The sequence below is a fragment of the Salvelinus fontinalis genome, unplaced genomic scaffold, assembly GCF_029448725.1.
Source record: "Salvelinus fontinalis isolate EN_2023a unplaced genomic scaffold, ASM2944872v1 scaffold_0376, whole genome shotgun sequence".
Lineage (NCBI taxonomy): Eukaryota > Metazoa > Chordata > Actinopteri > Salmoniformes > Salmonidae > Salvelinus > Salvelinus fontinalis.
In genome coordinates, this window is record NW_026600585.1 from 143,187 (window position 1) to 167,500 (window position 24,314).

At 42.8% G+C, this 24,314-nt stretch overlaps 1 protein-coding gene across 1 annotated transcript in view; it reads left to right on the top strand.

The window, feature by feature from the left end:
• The window catches only part of mief2 (mitochondrial elongation factor 2), a 73,734-nt gene that overhangs the window by 36,081 nt on the left and 13,339 nt on the right, over positions 1-24,314 (top strand). Inside the window, exons 3-6 of the mRNA XM_055913751.1 lie at positions 2,943-3,108; positions 8,609-8,715; positions 11,469-11,645; positions 16,578-16,741. Coding sequence (XP_055769726.1) covers positions 2,943-3,108; positions 8,609-8,715; positions 11,469-11,645; positions 16,578-16,741 — 614 coding nt within the window. The remainder of the gene's footprint in view (positions 1-2,942; positions 3,109-8,608; positions 8,716-11,468; positions 11,646-16,577; positions 16,742-24,314) is intronic.

The following is a 24,314-nucleotide window of genomic DNA, read 5'->3' on the forward strand; positions in this document are numbered from 1 at the left end:
TAATGTGTGTGTGTCTGAACGAGGGAAGTTCAGGTTTATAATCTGTGTGTCTGAACGAGGGAAGTTCAGGTTTATAATCTGTGTGTCTGAACGAGGGAAGTTCAGGTTTATAATCTGTGTGTCTGAACGAGGGAAGTTCAGGTTTATAATGTGTGTGTCTGAACGATGGAAGTTCAGGTTTATAATCTGTGTGTCTGAACGAGTGAAGTTCAGGTTTATAATCTGTGTGTCTGAACGAGGGAAGTTCAGGTTTATAATCTGTGTGTCTGAACGATGGAAGTTCAGGTTTATAATCTGTGTGTCTGAACGAGGGAAGTTCAGGTTTATAATCTGTGTGTCTGAACGAGGGAAGTTCAGGTTTATAATCTGTGTGTCTGAACGAGGGAAGTTCAGGTTTATAATCTGTGTGTCTGAACGATGGAAGTTCAGGTTTATAATCTGTGTGTCTGAACGAGGGAAGTTCAGGTTTATAATCTGTGTGTCTGAACGAGGGAAGTTCAGGTTTATAATGTGTGTGTCTGAACGAGGGAAGTTCAGGTTTATAATCTGTGTGTCTGAACGAGGGAAGTTCAGGTTTATAATGTGTGTGTCTGAACGAGGGAAGTTCAGGTTTATAATCTGTGTCTGAACGAGGGAAGTTCAGGTTTATAATCTGTGTGTCTGAACGAGGGAAGTTCAGGTTTATAATCTGTGTGTCTGAACGAGGGAAGTTCAGGTTTATAATCTGTGTGTCTGAACGAGGGAAGTTCAGGTTTATAATCTGTGTGTCTGAACGAGGGAAGTTCAGGTTTATAATCTGTGTGTCTGAACGAGGGTAGTTCAGGTTTATAATCTGTGTGTCTGAACGAGGGATGTTCAGGTTTATAATCTGTGTGTCTGAACGAGGGAAGTTCAGGTTTATAATCTGTGTGTGTCTGAACGAGGGAAGTTCAGGTTTATAATCTGTGTGTGTCTGAACGAGGGAAGTTCAGGTTTATAATCTGTGTGTCTGAACGAGGGAAGTTCAGGTTTATAATCTGTGTGTCTGAACGAGGGAAGTTCAGGTTTATAATGTGTGTGTGTCTGAACGATGGAAGTTCAGGTTTATAATCTGTGTGTCTGAACGATGGAAGTTCAGGTTTATAATCTGTGTGTCTGAACGATGGAAGTTCAGGTTTATAATCTGTGTGTCTGAACGAGGGAAGTTCAGGTTTATAATCTGTGTGTCTGAACGAGGGAAGTTCAGGTTTATAATGTGTGTGTCTGAACGAGGGAAGTTCAGGTTTATAATCTGTGTGTCTGAACGAGGGAAGTTCAGGTTTATAATGTGTGTGTCTGAACGAGGGAAGTTCAGGTTTATAATCTGTGTGTCTGAACGAGGGAAGTTCAGGTTTATAATGTGTGTGTCTGAACGAGGGAAGTTCAGGTTTATAATCTGTGTGTCTGAACGAGGGAAGTTCAGGTTTATAATCTGTGTGTCTGAACGAGGGAAGTTCAGGTTTATAATGTGTGTGTCTGAACGAGGGAAGTTCAGGTTTATAATGTGTGTGTCTGAACGAGGGAAGTTCAGGTTTATAATGTGTGTGTCTGAACGAGGGAAGTTCAGGTTTATAATCTGTGTGTCTGAACGAGGGAAGTTCAGGTTTATAATCTGTGTGTCTGAACGAGGGAAGTTCAGGTTTATAATCTGTGTGTCTGAACGATGGAAGTTCAGGTTTATAATCTGTGTGTGTCTGAACGATGGAAGTTCAGGTTTATAATCTGTGTGTGTCTGAACGAGGGAAGTTCAGGTTTACAATGTGTGTGTGTCTGAACGAGGGAAGTTCAGGTTTATAATCTGTGTGTCTGAACGAGGGAAGTTCAGGTTTATAATCTGTGTGTCTGAACGAGGGAAGTTCAGGTTTATAATCTGTGTGTCTGAACGAGGGAAGTTCAGGTTTATAATCTGTGTGTCTGAACGATGGAAGTTCAGGTTTATAATGTGTGTGTCTGAACGATGGAAGTTCAGGTTTATAATCTGTGTGTCTGAACGATGGAAGTTCAGGTTTATAATCTGTGTGTCTGAACGAGGGAAGTTCAGGTTTATAATCTGTGTGTCTGAACGAGGGAAGTTCAGGTTTATAATCTGTGTGTCTGAACGAGGGAAGTTCAGGTTTATAATCTGTGTGTCTGAACGAGGGAAGTTCAGGTTTATAATGTGTGTGTCTGAACGAGGGAAGTTCAGGTTTATAATCTGTGTGTGTCTGAACGAGGGAAGTTCAGGTTTATAATCTGTGTGTCTGAACGAGGGAAGTTCAGGTTTATAATCTGTGTGTCTGAACGAGGGAAGTTCAGGTTTATAATGTGTCTGAACGATGGAAGTTCAGGTTTATAATCTGTGTGTCTGAACGAGGGAAGTTCAGGTTTATAATCTGTGTGTGTCTGAACGAGGGAAGTTCAGGTTTATAATCTGTGTGTCTGAATGAGGGAAGTTCAGGTTTATAATGTGTGTGTCTGAACGAGGGAAGTTCAGGTTTATAATCTGTGTGTCTGAACGAGGGAAGTTCAGGTTTATAATCTGTGTGTCTGAACGAGGGAAGTTCAGGTTTATAATCTGTGTGTCTGAACGAGGGAAGTTCAGGTTTATAATGTGTGTCTGAACGAGGGAAGTTCAGGTTTATAATCTGTGTGTCTGAACGAGGGAAGTTCAGGTTTATAATGTGTGTCTGAACGAGGGAAGTTCAGGTTTATAATGTGTGTGTCTGAACGATGGAAGTTCAGGTTTATAATCTGTGTGTCTGAACGATGGAAGTTCAGGTTTATAATCTGTGTGTCGGAACGAGGGAAGTTCAGGTTTATAATGTGTGTGTCTGAACGAGGGAAGTTCAGGTTTATAATGTGTGTCTGAACGAGGGAAGTTCAGGTTTATAATCTGTGTGTGTCTGAACGAGGGAAGTTCAGGTTTATAATCTGTGTGTCCGTAGTTGATAGAACGCGCAGGCCGAGCGGCGGAGGACGAGAAGGTGGAACAGAAGATGTCAGAGAGCTGGGAGGAGCTTAGCTTAGTCTCCGCCTCCCCAAAGTCCATAAGGAAGGGGCTGGAGAGTGTGGTCATGAAACACGTCGCCAAGGCAACCAAGCCACAGAAAGGTACAGGACACTGATTACCACTAATGATCCAGAAAGGTACAGGACACTGATTACCACTAATGATCCAGAAAGGTACAGGACACTGATTACCACTAATGATCCAGAAAGGTACAGGACACTGATTACCACTAATGATCCAGAAAGGTACAGGACACTGATTACCACTAATGATCCAGAAAGGTACAGGACACTGATCACCACTAATGACCCAGAAAGGTACAGGACACTGATTACCACTAATGATCCAGAAAGGTACAGGACACTGATCACCACACCACTAATGATCCAGAAAGGTACAGGACACTGATTACCACTAATGATCCAGAAAGGTACAGGACACTGATCACCACTAATGATCCAGAAAGGTACAGGACACTGATTACCACTAATGATCCAGAAAGGTACAGGACACTGATCACCACTAATGATCCAGAAAGGTACAGGACACTGATTACCACTAATGATCCAGAAAGGTACAGGACACTGATTACCACTAATGATCCAGAAAGGTACAGGACACTGACCACCACTAATGATCCAGAAAGGTACAGGACACTGATTACCACTAATGATCCAGAAAGATACAGGACACTGATTACCACTAATGATCCAGAAAGGTACAGGACACTGATCACCACACCACTAATGATCCAGAAAGGTACAGGACACTGATCACCACTAATGATCCAGAAAGGTACAGGACACTGATTACCACTAATGATCCAGAAAGGTACAGGACACTGATCACCACTAATGATCCAGAAAGGTACAGGACACTGATTACCACTAATGATCCAGAAAGGTACAGGACACTGATCACCACTAATAATCCAGAAAGGTACAGGACACTGATTACCACACCACTAATGATCCAGAAAGGTACAGGACACTGATTACCACTAATGATCCAGAAAGGTACAGGACACTGATTACCGCTAATGATCCAGAAAGGTACAGGACACTGATTACCACTAATGACCCAGAAAGGTACAGGACACTGATCACCACACCACTAATGATCCAGAAAGGTACAGGACACTGATTACCACTAATGATCCAGAAAGGTACAGGACCTTGATTACCACTAATGATCCAAAAAGGTACAGGACACTGATTACGACTAATGATCCAGAAAGGTACAGGACACTGATTACCACTAATGATCCAGAAAGGTACAGGACACTGATCACCACTAATGATCCAGAAAGGTACAGGACACTGATTACCACTAATGATCCAGAAAGGTACAGGACACCGATTACCACTAATGATCCAGAAAGGTACAGGACACTGATTACCACTAATGATCCAGAAAGGTACAGGACACTGGTTACCACTAATGATCCAGAAAGGTACAGGACACTGATCACCACTAATGATCCAGAAAGGTACAGGACACTGATTACCACTAATGATCCAGAAAGGTACAGGACACTGATTACCACTAATGATCCAGAAAGGTACAGGACACTGATCACCACTAATGATCCAGAAAGGTACAGGACACTGATTACCACTAATGATCCAGAAAGGTACAGGACACTGATTACCACTAATGATCCAGAAAGGTACAGGACACTGATTACCACTAATGATCCAGAAAGGTACAGGACACTGATTACCACTAATGATCCAGAAAGGTACAGGACACTGATTACCACTAATGACCCAGAAAGGTACAGGACACTGATCACCACTAATGATCCAGAAAGGTACAGGACACTGATTACCACTAATGATCCAGAAAGGTACAGGACACGGATTACCACACCACTAATGACCCAGAAAGGTACAGGACACTGATCACCACTAATGATCCAGAAAGGTACAGGACACTGATTACCACTAATGATCCAGAAAGGTACAGGACACTGATCACCACTAATGATCCAGAAAGGTACAGGACACTGATTACCACTAATGATCCAGAAAGGTACAGGACACTGATTACCACTAATGACCCAGAAAGGTACAGGACACTGATCACCACTAATGATCCAGAAAGGTACAGGACACTGATTACCACTAATGATCCAGAAAGGTACAGGACACGGATTACCACACCACTAATGACCCAGAAAGGTACAGGACACTGATCACCACTAATGATCCAGAAAGGTACAGGACACTGATTACCACTAATGATCCAGAAAGGTACAGAACACTGATTACCACACCACTAATGATCCAGAAAGGTACAGGACACTGATTACCACCAATGATCCAGAAAGGTACAGGACACTGATTATCACTAATGATCCAGAAAGGTACAGGACACTGATTACCACTAATGATCCAGAAAGGTACAGAACACTGATTACCACACCACTAATGATCCAGAAAGGTACAGGACACTGATTACCACTAATGATCCAGAAAGGTACAGGACACTGATTACCACTAATGACCCAGAAAGGTACAGGACACTGATTACCACTAATGATCCAGAAAGGTACAGGACACTGATTACCACACCACTAGTGATCCAGAAAGGTACAGGACACTGACCACCACTAATGATCCAGAAAGGTACAGGACACTGATCACCACACCACTAATGATCCAGAAAGGTACAGGACACTGATTACCACTAATGATCCAGAAAGGTACAGGACACTGACCACCACTAATGATCCAGAAAGGTACAGGACACTGATCACCACTAATGATCCAGAAAGGTACAGGACACTGATTACCACACCACTAATGATCCAGAAAGGTACAGGACACTGATCACCACACCACTAATGATCCAGAAAGGTACAGGACACTGATTACCACTAATGATCCAGAAAGGTACAGGACACTGATTACCACTAATGATCCAGAAAGGTACAGGACACTGATTACCACTAATGATCCAGAAAGGTACAGGACACTGATTACCACTAATGATCCAGAAAGGTACAGGATACTGATCACCACACCACTAATGATCCAGAAAGGTACAGGACACTGATTACCACTAATGATCCAGAAAGGTACAGGACACTGATTACCACTAATGATCCAGAAAGGTACAGGACACTGATTACCACTAATGATCCAGAAAGGTACAGGACACTGATCACCACACCACTAATGATCCAGAAAGGTACAGGACACTGATTACCACTAATGATCCAGAAAGGTACAGGACACTGATCACCACTAATGATCCATGATGACACTATGTCTCTACTGTTAATGTTGATGGATTTTGAGACTCGTTTGGCGTCAAAGCCGTCTTCAGAGACTGATCTACAAACCACCTTGAGTCATAAGTAATTGCTCATTATTCGTAGATCAGTCAGTCACAATTTACCCATGATGCATCAGGGTTTTAATGCTTCTTCGACACGGCCATTCTCTTTCCTCTCTCTTTCCACCTTTCCCTCTCCCCCCTCTCTTTCTCACCCCCACCCTCTCTCTCCCCTCTCTCTCTGTCTCACCCCATCCTCTCTCCTCTCTCTCTGTCTCACCCCATCCTCTCTCCCCTCTCTCTTTCTCACTCCCACCCTCTCTCCCCTCTCTCTTTCTCACCCCCACCCTCTCTCTCCCCTCTCTCTCTGTCTCACCCCATCCTCTCTCCTCTCTCTCTGTCTCACCCCATCCTCTCTCCCCTCTCTCTTTCTCACTCCCACCCTCTCTCCCCCCTCTCTTTCTCACCCCCATCCTCTCTCTTTCTCACTCCCATCCTCTCTCTCTCCCCTCTCTCTTTCTCACCCCCACCCTCTCTCTCCCCTCTCTCTTTCTCACCCCCATCCTCTCTCTCTCCCTCTCTCTTTCTCACCCCCACCCTCTCTCTCCTCTCTCTCTTTCTCACTCCCACCCTCTCTCTCTCCTCTTTCTCACCCCCACCCTCTCTCTCCCCTCTCTCTTTCTCACCCCCACCCTCTCTCTCACCCCCACCCTCTCTCCCCTCTCTCTTTCTCACCCCCACCCTCTCTCCCCTCTCTCTTTCTCACCCCCACCCTCTCTCTCCCCTCTCTCTTTCTCACCCCCACCCTCTCTCTCCCCTCTCTCTTTCTCACCCCCACCCTCTCTCTCACCCCCACCCTCTCTCCCCTCTCTCTTTCTCACCCCCACCCTCTCTCCCCTCTCTCTTTCTCACCCCCACCCTCTCTCTCCCCTCTCTCTTTCTCACCCCCACCCTCTCTCTCCCCTCTCTCTTTCTCACTCCCACCCTCTCTCTCCCCTCTTTCTCACCCCCACCCTCTCTCTCCCCTCTCTCTTTCTCACTCCCACCCTCTCTCTCTCCTCTTTCTCACCCCCACCCTCTCTCTCCCCTCTCTCTTTCTCACCCCCACCCTCTCTCTCACCCCCACCCTCTCTCCCCTCTCTCTTTCTCACCCCCACCCTCTCTCCCCTCTCTCTTTCTCACCCCCACCCTCTCTCTCCCCTCTCTCTTTCTCACCCCCACCCTCTCTCTCCCCTCTCTCTTTCTCACCCCACCCTCTCTCTCCCCTCTCTCTTTCTCACCCCACCCTCTCTCTCCCCTCTCTCTTTCTCACCCCCACCCTCTCTCTCCCCTCTCTCTTTCTCACCCCCACCCTCTCTCTCCCCTCTCTCTTTCTCACCCCCACCCTCTCTTTCTCACCCACCCTCTCTCTCCCCTCTCTCTTTCTCACCCCCACCCTCTCTCTCCCCTCTCTCTTTCTCACCCCCACCCTCTCTCTCCCCTCTCTCTTTCTCACCCCCACCCTCTCTCTCCCCTCTCTCTTTCTCACCCCACCCTCTCTCTCCCCTCTCTCTTTCTCACCCCACCCTCTCTCTCCCCTCTCTCTTTCTCACCCCCACCCTCTCTCTCCCCTCTCTCTTTCTCACCCCCACCCTCTCTCTCCCCTCTCTCTTTCTCACCCCACCCTCTCTCTCCCCTCTCTCTTTCTCACCCCACCCTCTCTCTCCCCTCTCTCTTTCTCACCCCCACCCTCTCTCTCCCCTCTCTCTTTCTCACCCCCACCCTCTCTCTCCCCTCTCTCTTTCTCACCCCCACCCTCTCTCTCCCCTCTCTCTTTCTCACCCCCACCCTCTCTCTCCCCTCTCTCTTTCTCACCCCACCCTCTCTCTCCCCTCTTTCTCACCCCCACCCTCTCTCTCCCCTCTCTCTTTCTCACCCCCACCCTCTCTCTCCCCTCTCTCTTTCTCACCCCACCCTCTCTCTCCCCTCTCTCTTTCTCACCCCACCCTCTCTCTCCCCTCTTTCTCACCCCCACCCTCTCTCTCCCCTCTCTCTTTCTCACTCCCACCCTCTCTCTCCCCTCTTTCTCACCCCCACCCTCTCTCTCCCCTCTCTCTTTCTCACCCCACCCTCTCTCTCCCCTCTCTCTTTCTCACTCCCACCCTCTCTCTCCCCTCTTTCTCACCCCCACCCTCTCTCTCCCCTCTCTCTTTCTCACCCCCACCCTCTCTCTCCCCTCTCTCTTTCTCACCCACACCCTCTCTCTCCCCTCTCTCTTTCTCACCCCACCCTCTCTCTCCCCTCTCTCTTTCTCACCCCATCCTCTCCTCTCCTTTCTAGCTGACCTGTGCCAGCCTCAGCAGCAGAAGTCTAGTCTGATCGAGAAGCCTGTCAAAGCAGCAGAGTCCCAGAGACCCGAGAGCCTACAGCTGTCTCTCACCCTGCAGGTATGACCCTTGACCTCTAGCCAGGAGTCTACGTCGGCGTTCCTGCCTGACTGCATTGCGTCAACATGACTGCGTACGATCGTGTGGCCCAATTGGTAGAGCCGTGGTACGTGCGACTTCAAGGATCGTGGGCTCGATTCCTGCTCGGGACAACACCACGAAAACCCTATTTGTCCACATGTTCCGTTACAGCCTTTTATTCTAAAAGTTATGAAATTAAAAATGTTAAAACATGTTTTTTTATTTTGAATACATTTGTAAAAATTCCTAAAAACCTTTTTTTGCTTTGTCATTACGAGGTATTGTGTATAGATTGATGAGGGGGGGAAAAAACGATTTAATCCATTTTAGAATAAGGCTGTAACGTAGCAAAATGTGGAGAAACGGGTCGAGCACCTGTTGGAGGCAGGTGCACTTGATTCAGCAGCCCTGTTGGAGGCAGGTGCACTTGATTCAGCAGCCCTGTTGGAGGCAGGTGCACTTGATTCAGCAGCCCTGTTGGAGGCAGGTGCACTTGATTCAGCTGCCCTGTTGGAGGCAGGTGCACCTGATTCAGCTGCCCTGTTGGAGGCAGGTGCACTTGATTCAGCAGCCCTGTTGGAGGCAGGTGCACTTGATTCAGCAGCCCTGTTGGAGGCAGGTGCACTTGATTCAGCTGCCCTGTTGGAGGCAGGTGCACTTGATTCAGCAGCCCTGTTGGAGGCAGGTGCACTTGATTCAGCAGCCCTGTTGGAGGCAGGTGCACTTGATTCAGCTGCCCTGTTGGAGGCAGGTGCACTTGATTCAGCTGCCCTGTTGGAGGCAGGTGCACTTGATTCAGCAGCCCTGTTGGAGGCAGGTGCACTTGATTCAGCTGCCCTGTTGGAGGCAGGTGCACTTGATTCAGCTGCCCTGTTGGAGGCGGGTGCACTTGATTCAGCAGCCCTGTTGGAGGCGGGTGCACTTGATTCAGCAGCCCTGTTGGAGGCAGGTGCACTTGATTCAGCAGCCCTGTTGGAGGCAGGTGCACTTGATTCAGCAGCCCTGTTGGAAGCAGTCTAGCTCTAGATATCTGACCTCTAACCTCTCTCTCTATAGGACCGTCTCCAGCAGTATTATTCTACCAGAGCAGCTTTAGTCCCAGAGGTCGTCCACAGAGCTGAGAGTCTAGATATCTGACCTCTAACCTCTCTCTCTCTATAGGACCGTCTCCAGCAGTATTATTCTACCAGAGCAGCTTTAGCCCCAGAGGTCGTCCCCAGAGCTGAGAGTCTAGATATCTGACCTCTAACCTCTCTCTCTATAGGACCGTCTCCAGCAGTATTATTCTACCAGAGCAGCTTTAGTCCCAGAGGTCGTCCACAGAGCTGAGAGTCTAGATATCTGACCTCTAACCTCTCTCTCTATAGGACCGTCTCCAGCAGTATTATTCTACCAGAGCAGCTTTAGCCCCAGATATCTGACCTCTAACCTCTCTCTCTATAGGACCGTCTGCAGCAGTATTATTCTACCAGAGCAGCTTTAGTCCCAGAGGTCGTCCACAGAGCTGAGAGTCTAGATATCTGACCTCTAACCTCTCTCTCTATAGGACCGTCTCCAGCAGTATTATTCTACCAGAGCAGCTTTAGCCCCAGAGGTCGTCCCCAGAGCTGAGAGTCTAGATATCTGACCTCTAACCTCTCTCTCTATAGGACCGTCTGCAGCAGTATTATTCTACCAGAGCAGCTTTAGTCCCAGAGGTCGTCCACAGAGCTGAGAGTCTAGATATCTGACCTCTAACCTCTCTCTCTCTCTATAGGACCGTCTGCAGCAGTATTATTCTACCAGAGCAGCTTTAGTCCCAGAGGTCGTCCACAGAGCTGAGAGTCTAGATATCTGACCTCTAACCTCTCTCTCTATAGGACCGTCTCCAGCAGTATTATTCTACCAGAGCAGCTTTAGCCCCAGAGGTCGTCCACAGAGCTGAGAGTCTAGATATCTGACCTCTAACCTCTCTCTCTCTATAGGACCGTCTGCAGCAGTATTATTCTACCAGAGCAGCTTTAGTCCCAGAGGTCGTCCACAGAGCTGAGAGTCTAGATATCTGACCTCTAACCTCTCTCTCTATAGGACCGTCTCCAGCAGTATTATTCTACCAGAGCAGCTTTAGTCCCAGAGGTCGTCCACAGAGCTGAGAGTCTAGATATCTGACCTCTAACCTCTCTCTCTATAGGACCGTCTCCAGCAGTATTATTCTACCAGAGCAGCTTTAGTCCCAGAGGTCGTCCACAGAGCTGAGAGTCTAGATATCTGACCTCTAACCTCTCTCTCTATAGGACCGTCTCCAGCAGTATTATTCTACCAGAGCAGCTTTAGCCCCAGAGGTCGTCCACAGAGCTGAGAGTCTAGATATCTGACCTCTAACCTCTCTCTCTATAGGACCGTCTCCAGCAGTATTATTCTACCAGAGCAGCTTTAGCCCCAGAGGTCGTCCACAGAGCTGAGAGTCTAGATATCTGACCTCTAACCTCTCTCTCTATAGGACCGTCTCCAGCAGTATTATTCTACCAGAGCAGCTTTAGTCCCAGAGGTCGTCCACAGAGCTGAGAGTCTAGATATCTGACCTCTAACCTCTCTCTCTATAGGACCGTCTCCAGCAGTATTATTCTACCAGAGCAGCTTTAGTCCCAGAGGTCGTCCACAGAGCTGAGAGTCTAGATATCTGACCTCTAACCTCTCTCTCTCTATAGGACCGTCTGCAGCAGTTATCTGACCTCTAACCTCTCTCTCTATAGGACCGTCTCCAGCAGTATTATTCTACCAGAGCAGCTTTAGCCCCAGAGGTCGTCCACAGAGCTGAGAGTCTAGCTCTAGATATCTGTATAGAGGTACAAGGCTTCCTGCACGCCACAAACCCTGACATGCCTCTGGGAGAGATGTCACTGGGAGGATCCCTGCTCGACGACCTACAGGTACCACACACACACTGAATCACACACAGTCACACACACACAGTAAGTGTTCGTGTTGAATGGACTAACTGAGTCACTCTGATTTAAGAGTGTCTTTCTAAATGGCCGACATCTGGGCTGAACAATTCAGTGAATTCACAACGGAATGTGCAGTATCGATATTACAGTATAAATATTACAAGAGATCTACAGTATCAATATTACAGGAGATCTACAGTATCAATATTACAGGAGATCTACAGTATCAATATTACAGGAGATCTACAGTATCAATATTACAGGAGATCTACAGTATCAATATTACAGGAGGTCTACAGTATCAATATTACAGGAGGTCTACAGTATCAATATTACAGGAGGTCTACAGTATCAATATTACAGGAGGTCTACAGTATCAATATTACAGGAGGTCTACAGTATCAATATTACAGGAGGTCTACAGTATATCACAGTATCAATATTACAGGAGATCTACAATATCAATATTACAGGAGATCTACAGTATCAATATTACAGGAGATCTACAGTATCAATATTACAGGAGATCTACAGTATCAATATTACAGGAGGTCTACAGTATCAATATTACAGGAGGTCTACAGTATCAATATTACAGGAGGTCTACAGTATCAATATTACAGGAGATCTACAGTATCAATATTACAGGAGATCTACAGTATCAATATTACAGGAGATCTACAGTATCAATATTACAAGAGATCTACAGTATCAATATTACAGGAGGTCTACAGTATCAATATTACAAGAGATCTACAGTATATCACAGTATCAATATTACAGGAGATCTACAATATCAATATTACAGGAGATCTACAGTATCAATATTACAGGAGATCTACAGTATCAATATTACAGGAGATCTACAGTATCAATATTACAGGAGGTCTACAGTATCAATATTACAGGAGATCTACAGTATCAATATTACAGGAGGTCTACAGTATCAATATTACAAGAGATCTACAGTATATCACAGTATCAATATTACAGGAGATCTACAGTATCAATATTACAGGAGATCTACAGTATCAATATTACAGGAGATCTACAGTATCAATATTACAGGAGATCTACAGTATCAATATTACAGGAGATCTACAGTATATCACAGTATCAATATTACAGGAGATCTACAGTATCAATATTACAGAAGATCTACAGTATCAATATTACAGGAGGTCTACAGTATCAATATTACAAGAGATCTACAGTATATCACAGTATCAATATTACAGGAGGTCTACAGTATCAATATTACAGGAGATCTACAGTATCAATATTACAGGAGATCTACAGTATCAATATTACAGGAGATCTACAGGATATCACAGTATCAATATTACAGGAGATCTACAGTATCAATATTACAGGAGATCTACAGTATCAATATTACAGGAGATCTACAGTATCAATATTACAGGAGATCTACAGTATCAATATTACAGGAGATCTACACTATCAATATTACAGGAGGTCTACAGTATCAATATTACAGGAGATCTACAGTATCAATATTACAGGAGATCTACAGTATATCACAGTATCAATATTACAGGAGATCTACAGTATCAATATTACAGGAGATCTACAGTATCAATATTACAAGAGATCTACAGTATCAATATTACAGGAGATCTACAGTATCAATATTACAGGAGATCTACAGTATATCACAGTATCAATATTACAGGAGATCTACAATATCAATATTACAGGAGATCTACAGTGTCAATATTACAAGAGATCTACAGTGTCAATATTACAAGAGATCTACAGTATCAATATTACAGGAGATCTACAGTATCAATATTACAGGAGGTCTACAGTATCAATATTACAGGAGGTCTACAGTATCAATATTACAGGAGATCTACAGTATCAATATTACAGGAGATCTACAGTATCAATATTACAGGAGATCTACAGTATCAATATTACAGGAGGTCTACAGTATCAATATTACAGGAGGTCTACAGTATCAATATTACAAGAGATCTACAGTATATCACAGTATCAATATTACAGGAGGTCTACAGTATCAATATTACAGGAGATCTACTGTATCAATATTACAGGAGATCTACAGTATATCACAGTATCAATATTACAGGAGATCTACAGTATCAATATTACAGGAGATCTACAGTATCAATATTACAAGAGATCTACAGTATATCACAGTATCAATATTACAGGAGATCTACAGTATCAATATTACAGGAGATCTACAGTATCAATATTACAGGAGGTCTACAGTATATCACAGTATCAATATTACAGGAGATCTACAGTATCAATATTACAAGAGATCTACAGTATCAATATTACAAGAGATCTACAGTATCAGTATTACAGGAGATCTACAGTATCAATATTACAGGAGGTCTGCAGTATCAATATTACAGGAGATCTACAGTATCAATATTACAGGAGATCTACAGTATATCACAGTATCAATATTACAGGAGATCTACAGTATATCACAGTATCAGTATTACAGGAGATCTACAGTATCAATATTACAGGAGATCTACAGTATCAATATTACAGGAGGTCTGCAGTATCAATATTACAGGAGATCTACAGTATCAATATTACAAGAGATCTACAGTATCAATATTACAGTTATTACAGCTAGTCGTGTTGGTGGTGATGAAGCTAGTCGTATTGGTGGTGATGAAGCTAGTCGTGTTGGTGGTGATGAAGCTAGTTGTATTGGTGGTGATGAAGCTAGTCGTGTCGGTGGTGATGAAGCTAGTCGTGTCGGTGGTGATGAAGCTAGTCGTGTCTTGGTGATGAAGCTAGTCGTGTCTTGGTGATGAAGCTAGTCGTGTTGTTGGTGATGAAGCTAGTCGTGTCTTGGTGATGAAGCTAGTCGTGTCGTTGGTGATGAAGCTAGTCGTGTCTTGGTGATGAAGCTAGTCGTGTCGGTGGTGATGAAGCTAGTTGTGGTGATGAAGCTAGTTGTGTCGTTGGTGATGAAGCTAGTCGTGTCGTTGGTGATGAAGCTAGTTGTGGTGATGAAGCTAGTCGTGTTGGTGGTGATGAAGCTAGTTGTGTTGTGTTGGTGGTGATGAAGCTAGTTGTGGTGATGAAGCTAGTCGTGTTGGTGGTGATGAAGCTAGTCGTGTCGGTGGTGATGAAGCTAGTTGTGTCGGTGGTGATGAAGCTAGTCGTGTCGGTGGTGATGAAGCTAGTCGTGTCGGTGGTGATGAAGCTAGTTGTGGTGATGAAGCTAGTTGTGTCGTTGGTGATGAAGCTAGTCGTGTTGGTGGTGATGAAGCTAGTTGTGTCATTGGTGATGAAGCTAGTTGTGGTGATGAAGCTAGTTGTGTCGTTGGTGATGAAGCTAGTTGTGGTGATGAAGCTAGTTGTGTCGTTGGTGATGAAGCTAGTTGTGGTGATGAAGCTAGTTGTGGTGATGAAGCTAGTCGTGTTGGTGGTGATGAAGCTAGTAGTGTTGTGTTGGTGGTGATGAAGCTAGTAGTGTTGTGTTGGTGGTGATGAAGCTAGTTGTGTCATTGGTGATGAAGCTAGTTGTGGTGATGAAGCTAGTTGTGTCGTTGGTGATGAAGCTAGTTGTGGTGATGAAGCTAGTTGTGTCATTGGTGATGAAGCTAGTTGTGGTGATGAAGCTAGTCGTGTCGGTGGTGTTGAAGCTAGTTGTGGTGATGAAGCTAGTCGTGTTGGTGGTGATGAAGCTCGTCGTGTTGTGTCGGTGGTGATGAAGCTAGTCGTGTGGTGATGAAGCTAGTCGTGTTGTGTTGGTGGTGATGAAGCTAGTTGTGTCGTTGGTGATGAAGCTAGTTGTGTCGTTGGTGATGAAGCTAGTTGTGTCGTTGGTGATGAAGCTAGTTGTGGTGATGAAGCTAGTTGTGTCGGTGGTGATGAAGCTAGTTGTGGTGATGAAGCTAGTTGTGTCGTTGGTGATGAAGCTAGTTGTGGTGATGAAGCTAGTTGTGTCGTTGGTGGTGAAGCTAGTTGTGGTGATGAAGCTAGTCGTGTCGGTGGTGATGAAGCTAGTTGTGGTGATGAAGCTAGTCGTGTTGGTGGTGATGAAGCTAGTTGTGGTGATGAAGCTAGTTGTGGTGATGAAGCTAGTCGTGGTGATGAAGCTAGTCGTGGTGATGAAGCTAGTTGTGGTGATGAAGCTAGTTGTGGTGATGAAGCTAGTTGTGGTGATGAAGCTAGTTGTGGTGATGAAGCTAGTTGTGGTGATGAAGCTAGTTGTGTCGTTGGTGATGAAGCTAGTTGTGTCGTTGGTGATGAAGCTAGTTGTGTCGTTGGTGATGAAGCTAGTTGTGGTGATGAAGCTAGTTGTGTCGTTGGTGATGAAGCTAGTTGTGGTGATGAAGATAGTTGTGGTGATGAAGATAGTTGTGGTGATGAAGCTAGTTGTGGTGATGAAGCTAGTTGTGGTGATGAAGCTAGTTGTGTCGTTGGTGATGAAGCTAGTTGTGTCGTTGGTGATGAAGCTAGTTGTGGTGATGAAGCTAGTTGTGTCGTTGGTGATGAAGCTAGTTGTGGTGATGAAGCTAGTTGTGTCGTTGGTGATGAAGCTAGTTGTGGTGATGAAGCTAGTTGTGGTGATGAAGCTAGTTGTGTCGTTGGTGATGAAGCTAGTTGTGTCGTTGGTGATGAAGCTAGTTGTGTCGGTGGTGATGAAGCTAGTTGTGTCGGTGGTGATGAAGCTAGTCGTGTCGGTGGTGATGAAGCTAGTCGTGTCGGTGGTGATGAAGCTAGTTGTGGTGATGAAGCTAGTCGTGTCGGTGGTGATGAAGCTAGTTGTGGTGATGAAGCTAGTCGTGTCGGTGGTGATGAAGCTAGTCGTGTCGGTGGTGATGAAGCTAGTCGTGGTGATGAAGCTAGTTGTGTCGGTGGTGATGAAGCTAGTCGTGTGTGTGTGTCTAGGTGGTGAGAGCGGACCATGCATGCCTGCTGGTTCCCCTCCAGCTAGAACCCAGTCTGTGGAGACTGATCCCAGGGGAGGAGACTCTCCTAACACACCCTCTACACTGGATGGTCCGACGAGTCAACCTGGAATACTTCCCTAGAGGACGCAGCTACTGGGACAGGTAAACACCCTTTGTTACATCATCATTAACAGACCGGTTTACACATCACTGGGACATTATTACATCATCATTAACAGACCGGTTTACACATCACTGGGACATTATTACATCATCATTAACAGACGCTGCTACTGGGACAGGTAAACACCCTTTATTACATCATCATTAACAGACGCAGCTACTGGGACAGGTAAACACCCTTTATTACATCATCATTAACAGACGCAGCTACTGGGACAGGTAAACACCCTTTATTACATCATCATTAACAGACGCAGCTACTGGGACAGGTAAACACCCTTTACATGTAGTCTAGACCAGGGGTATTTAAATCTGTTCTACCTGATCATTATCCATATTGACTAGACCAGGGGGTATTTAAATCTGTTCTGTCTGATCATTATCCATATTGACTAGACCAGGGGTATTTAAATCTGTTCTACCTGATCATTATCCATATTGACTAGACCAGGGGGTATTTAAATCTGTTCTGTCTGATCATTATCCATATTGACTAGACCAGGGGTATTTAAATCTACCTGATCATTATCCATATTGACTAGACCAGGGGTATTTAAATCTGTTCTGTCTGATCATTATCCATATTGACTAGACCAGGGGGTATTTAAATCTGTTCTGTCTGATCATTATCCATATTGACTAGACCAGGGGTATTTAAATCTGTTCTGTCTGATCATTATCCATATTGACTAGACCAGGGGTATTTAAATCTGTTCTGTCTGATCATTATCCATATTGACTAGACCAGGGGTATTTAAATCTACCTGATCATTATCCATATTGACTAGACCAGGGGTATTTAAATCTGTTCTGTCTGATCATTATCCATATTGTCTAGACCAGGGGTATTTAAATCTGTTCTGTCTGATCATTATCCATATTGACTAGACCAGGGGTATTTAAATCTGTTATACCTGATCATTATCCATATTGACTAGACCAGGGGTATTTAAATCTGTTCTGTCTGATCATTATCCATATTGACTAGACCAGGGGTATTTAAATCTGTTCTGTCTGATCATTATCCATATTGTCTAGACCAGGGGTATTTAAATCTACCTGATCATTATCCATATTGACTAGACCAGGGGTATTTAAATCTGTTCTGTCTGATCATTATCCATATTGTCTTGAACAGGGGTATTTAAATCTGTCTGATCATTATCCATATTGACTAGACCAGGGGTATTTAAATCTGTTCTGTCTGATCATTATCCATATTGTCTAGACCAGGGGTATTTAAATCTACCTGATCATTATCCATATTGACTAGACCAGGGGTATTTAAATCTGTTCTGTCTGATCATTATCCATATTGACTAGACCAGGGGTATTTAAATCTACCTGATCATTATCCATATTGACTAGACCAGGGGTATTTAAATCTGTTCTGTCTGATCATTATCCATATTGACTAGACCAGGGGTATTTAAATCTGTTCTGTCTGATCATTATCCATATTGACTAGACCAGGGGTATTTAAATCTGTTCTGTCTGATCATTATCCATATTGTCTAGACCAGGGGTATTTAAATCTGTCTGTCTGATCATTATCCATATTGACTAGACCAGGGGTATTTAAATCTGTTCTGTCTGATCATTATCCATATTGTCTAGACCAGGGGTATTTAAATCTACCTGATCATTATCCATATTGACTAGACCAGGGGTATTTAAATCTGTTCTGTCTGATCATTATCCATATTGACTAGACCAGGGGTATTTAAATCTACCTGATCATTATCCATATTGACTAGACCAGGGGTATTTAAATCTGTTCTGTCTGATCATTATCCATATTGACTAGACCAGGGGTATTTAAATCTGTTCTGTCTGATCATTATCCATATTGACTAGACCAGGGGTATTTAAATCTGTTCTGTCTGATCATTATCCATATTGTCTAGACCAGGGGTATTTAAATCTGTTCTACCTGATCATTATCCATATTGACTAGACCAGGGGTATTTAAATCTGTTCTACCTGGTCATTATCCATATTGACTAGACCAGGGGTATTTAAATCTGTTCTGTCTGATCATTATCCATATTGTCTAGACCAGGGGTATTTAAATCTGTTCTGTCTGATCATTATCCATATTGTCTAGACCAGGGGTATTTAAATCTACCTGATCATTATCCATATTGACTAGACCAGGGGTATTTAAATCTGGTCTGTCTGATCATTATCCATATTGTCTAGACCAGGGGTATTTAAATCTGTTCTGTCTGATCATTATCCATATTGACTAGACCAGGGGTATTTAAATCTGTTCTGTCTGATCATTATACATATTGTCTAGACCAGGGGTATTTAAATCTGTTCTGTCTGATCATTATCCATATTGACTAGACCAGGGGTATTTAAATCTGTTCTGTCTGATCATTATCCATATTGACTAGACCAGGGGTATTTAAATCTGGTCTGTCTGATCATTATCCATATTGACTAGACCAGGGGTATTTAAATCTGTTCTTCCTGATCATTATCCATATTGACTAGACCAGGGGTATTTAAATCTGTTCTGTCTGATCATTATCCATATTGACTAGACCAGGGGTATTTAAATCTGTTCTTCCTGATCATTATCCATATTGACTAGACCAGGGGTATTTAAATCTGTCTGATCATTATCCATATTGACTAGACCAGGGGTATTTAAATCTGTTCTGTCTGATCATTATCCATATTGACTAGACCAGGGGTATTTAAATCTGGTCTGTCTGATCATTATCCATATTGACTAGACCAGGGGTATTTAAATCTGTTCTTCCTGATCATTATCCATATTGACTAGACCAGGGGTATTTAAATCTGTTCTGTCTGATCATTATCCATATTGACTAGACCAGGGGTATTTAAATCTGTCTGATCATTATCCATATTGACTAGACCAGGGGTATTTAAATCTGTTCTGTCTGATCATTATCCATATTGACTAGACCAGGGGGTATTTAAATCTGTTCTACCTGATCATTATCCATATTGACTAGACCAGGGGTATTTAAATCTGTTCTGTCTGATCATTATCCATATTGACTAGACCAGGGGTATTTAAATCTGTTCTGTCTGATCATTATCCATATTGACTAGACCAGGGGTATTTAAATCTGTCTGATCATTATCCATATTGTCTAGACCAGGGGTATTTAAATCTGTTCTGTCTGATCATTATCCATATTGACTAGACCAGGGGTATTTAAATCTGTCTGATCATTATCCATATTGTCTAGACCAGGGGTATTTAAATCTGTTCTACCTGGTCATTATCCATATTGACTAGACCAGGGGTATTTAAATCTGTTCTGTCTGATCATTATCCATATTGACTAGACCAGGGGTATTTAAATCTGTCTGATCATTATCCATATTGACTAGACCAGGGGTATTTAAATCTGTTCTACCTGATCATTATCCATATTGACTAGACCAGGGGTATTTAAATCTGTTCTGTCTGATCATTATCCATATTGACTAGACCAGGGGTATTTAAATCTGTTCTTCCTGATCATTATCCATATTGACTAGACCAGGGGTATTTAAATCTGTCTGATCATTATCCATATTGACTAGACCAGGGGTATTTAAATCTGTTCTGTCTGATCATTATCCATATTGACTAGACCAGGGGTATTTAAATCTGGTCTGTCTGATCATTATCCATATTGACTAGACCAGGGGTATTTAAATCTACCTGATCATTATCCATATTGACTAGACCAGGGGTATTTAAATCTGTTCTGTCTGATCATTATCCATATTGTCTAGACCAGGGGTATTTAAATCTGTTCTGTCTGATCATTATCCATATTGACTAGACCAGGGGTATTTAAATCTGTTCTGTCTGATCATTATCCATATTGACTAGACCAGGGGTATTTAAATCTATTCTACCTGATCATTATCCATATTGACTAGACCAGGGGTATTTAAATCTGTCTGATCATTATCCATATTGACTAGACCAGGGGTATTTAAATCTATTCTACCTGATCATTTTCCATATTGACTAGACCAGGGGTAATAAAATCTACCTGGTCATTATCCATATTGACTAGACCAGGGGGTATTTAAATCTGTTCTACCTGATCATTATCCATATTGACTAGACCAGGGGTATTTAAATCTGTCTGATCATTATCCATATTGTCTAGACCAGGGGTATTTAAATCTACCTGGTCATTATCCATATTGACTAGACCAGGGGGTATTTAAATCTGTTCTACCTGATCATTATCCATATTTACTAGACCAGGGGTATTTAAATCTGTTCTGTCTGATCATTATCCATATTGTCTAGACCAGGGGTATTTAAATCTGTTCTGTCTGATCATTATCCATATTGACTAGACCAGGGGTATTTAAATCTGTTCTGTCTGATCATTATCCATATTGACTAGACCAGGGGGTATTTAAATCTGTTCTACCTGGTCATTATCCATATTGACTAGACCAGGGGGTATTTAAATCTACCTGATCATTATCCATATTTACTAGACCAGGGGTATTTAAATCTGTTCTGTCTGATCATTATCCATATTGTCTAGACCAGGGGTATTTAAATCTGTTCTGTCTGATCATTATCCATATTGACTAGACCAGGGGTATTTAAATCTGTTCTGTCTGATCATTATCCATATTGACTAGACCAGGGGTATTTAAATCTGTCTGATCATTATCCATATTGACTAGACCAGGGGTATTTAAATCTATTCTACCTGATCATTTTCCATATTGACTAGACCAGGGGTAATAAAATCTACCTGGTCATTATCCATATTGACTAGACCAGGGGGTATTTAAATCTGTTCTACCTGATCATTATCCATATTGACTAGACCAGGGGTATTTAAATCTGTCTGATCATTATCCATATTGTCTAGACCAGGGGTATTTAAATCTACCTGGTCATTATCCATATTGACTAGACCAGGGGGTATTTAAATCTGTTCTACCTGATCATTATCCATATTTACTAGACCAGGGGTATTTAAATCTGTTCTGTCTGATCATTATCCATATTGTCTAGACCAGGGGTATTTAAATCTGTCTGGTCATTATCCATATTGACTAGACCAGGGGTATTTAAATCTGTTCTGTCTGATCATTATCCATATTGACTAGACCAGGGGGTATTTAAATCTGTTCTACCTGATCATTATCCATATTGACTAGACCAGGGGTATTTAAATCTGTCTGATCATTATCCATATTGACTAGACCAGGGGTATTTAAATCTGTTCTACCTGATCATTATCCATATTGACTAGACCAGGGGTATTTAAATCTGTTCTACCTGATCATTATCCATATTGACTAGACCAGGGGTATTTAAATCTACCTGGTCATTATCCATATTGACTAGACCAGGGGTATTTAAATCTGTCTGTCTGATCATTATCCATATTGACTAGACCAGGGGTATTTAAATCTGTTCTGTCTGATCATTATCCATATTGTCTAGACCAGGGGTATTTAAATCTACCTGATCATTATCCATATTGACTAGACCAGGGGTATTTAAATCTGTTCTGTCTGATCATTATCCATATTGACTAGACCAGGGGTATTTAAATCTGTTCTGTCTGATCATTATCCATATTGACTAGACCAGGGGTATTTAAATCTGTTCTGTCTGATCATTATCCATATTGACTAGACCAGGGGTATTTAAATCTGGTCTGTCTGATCATTATCCATATTGACTAGACCAGGGGTATTTAAATCTGTTCTGTCTGATCATTATCCATATTGACTAGACCAGGGGTATTTAAATCTGTTCTGTCTGATCATTATCCATATTGACTAGACCAGGGGTATTTAAATCTGGTCTGTCTGATCATTATCCATATTGTCTAGACCAGGGGTATTTAAATCTGTTCTACCTGATCATTATCCATATTGACTAGACCAGGGGTATTTAAATCTGTTCTACCTGATCATTATCCATATTGACTAGACCAGGGGTATTTAAATCTACCTGGTCATTATCCATATTGACTAGACCAGGGGTATTTAAATCTGTCTGTCTGATCATTATCCATATTGACTAGACCAGGGGTATTTAAATCTGTCTGATCATTATCCATATTGACTAGACCAGGGGTATTTAAATCTGTCTGATCATTATCCATATTGACTAGACCAGGGGTATTTAAATCTGGTCTGTCTGATCATTATCCATATTGTCTAGACCAGGGGTATTTAAATCTGTTCTACCTGATCATTATCCATATTGACTAGACCAGGGGTATTTAAATCTGTTCTACCTGATCATTATCCATATTGACTAGACCAGGGGTATTTAAATCTACCTGGTCATTATCCATATTGACTAGACCAGGGGTATTTAAATCTGTCTGTCTGATCATTATCCATATTGACTAGACCAGGGGTATTTAAATCTGTTCTGTCTGATCATTATCCATATTGACTAGACCAGGGGTATTTAAATCTGTCTGATCATTATCCATATTGACTAGACCAGGGGTATTTAAATCTGTCTGATCATTATCCATATTGACTAGACCAGGGGGTATTTAAATCTGTTCTACCTGATCATTATCCATATTGACTAGACCAGGGGTATTTAAATCTGTCTGATCATTATCCATATTGTCTAGACCAGGGGTATTTAAATCTGTCTGATCATTATCCATATTGACTAGACCAGGGGGTATTTAAATCTGTTCTACCTGATCATTATCCATATTGACTAGACCAGGGGTATTTAAATCTGTTCTGTCTGATCATTATCCATATTGACTAGACCAGGGGTATTTAAATCTGTTCTACCTGATCATTATCCATATTGACTAGACCAGGGGTATTTAAATCTACCTGGTCATTATCCATATTGACTAGACCAGGGGTATTTAAATCTGTTCTGTCTGATCATTATCCATATTGACTAGACCAGGGGTATTTAAATCTGTCTGATCATTATCCATATTGACTAGACCAGGGGTATTTAAATCTGTTCTGTCTGATCATTATCCATATTGACTAGACCAGGGGTATTTAAATCTGTTCTGTCTGATCATTATCCATATTGACTAGACCAGGGGGTATTTAAATCTGTTCTGTCTGATCATTATCCATATTGACTAGACCAGGGGTATTTAAATCTGTTCTACCTGATCATTATCCATATTGACTAGACCAGGGGTATTTAAATCTACCTGATCATTATCCATATTGACTAGACCAGGGGTATTTAAATCTGTTCTGTCTGATCATTATCCATATTGACTAGACCAGGGGTATTTAAATCTGTTCTGTCTGATCATTATCCATATTGACTAGACCAGGGGTATTTAAATCTGTTCTGTCTGATCATTATCCATATTGTGTGTGTGTGTGTGTCTCTCTCCTCTCTGTGTGTGTGTGTGTGTCTCTCTCCTCTCTCTGTGTGTGTGTGTGTGTCTCTCCTCTCTGTGTGTGTGTGTGTCTCTCTCCTCTCTCTCTGTGTGTGTGTGTGTGTCTCTCTCCTCTCTCTGTGTGTGTGTGTGTGTGTCTCTCCTCTCTGTGTGTGTGTGTGTGTCTCTCTCCT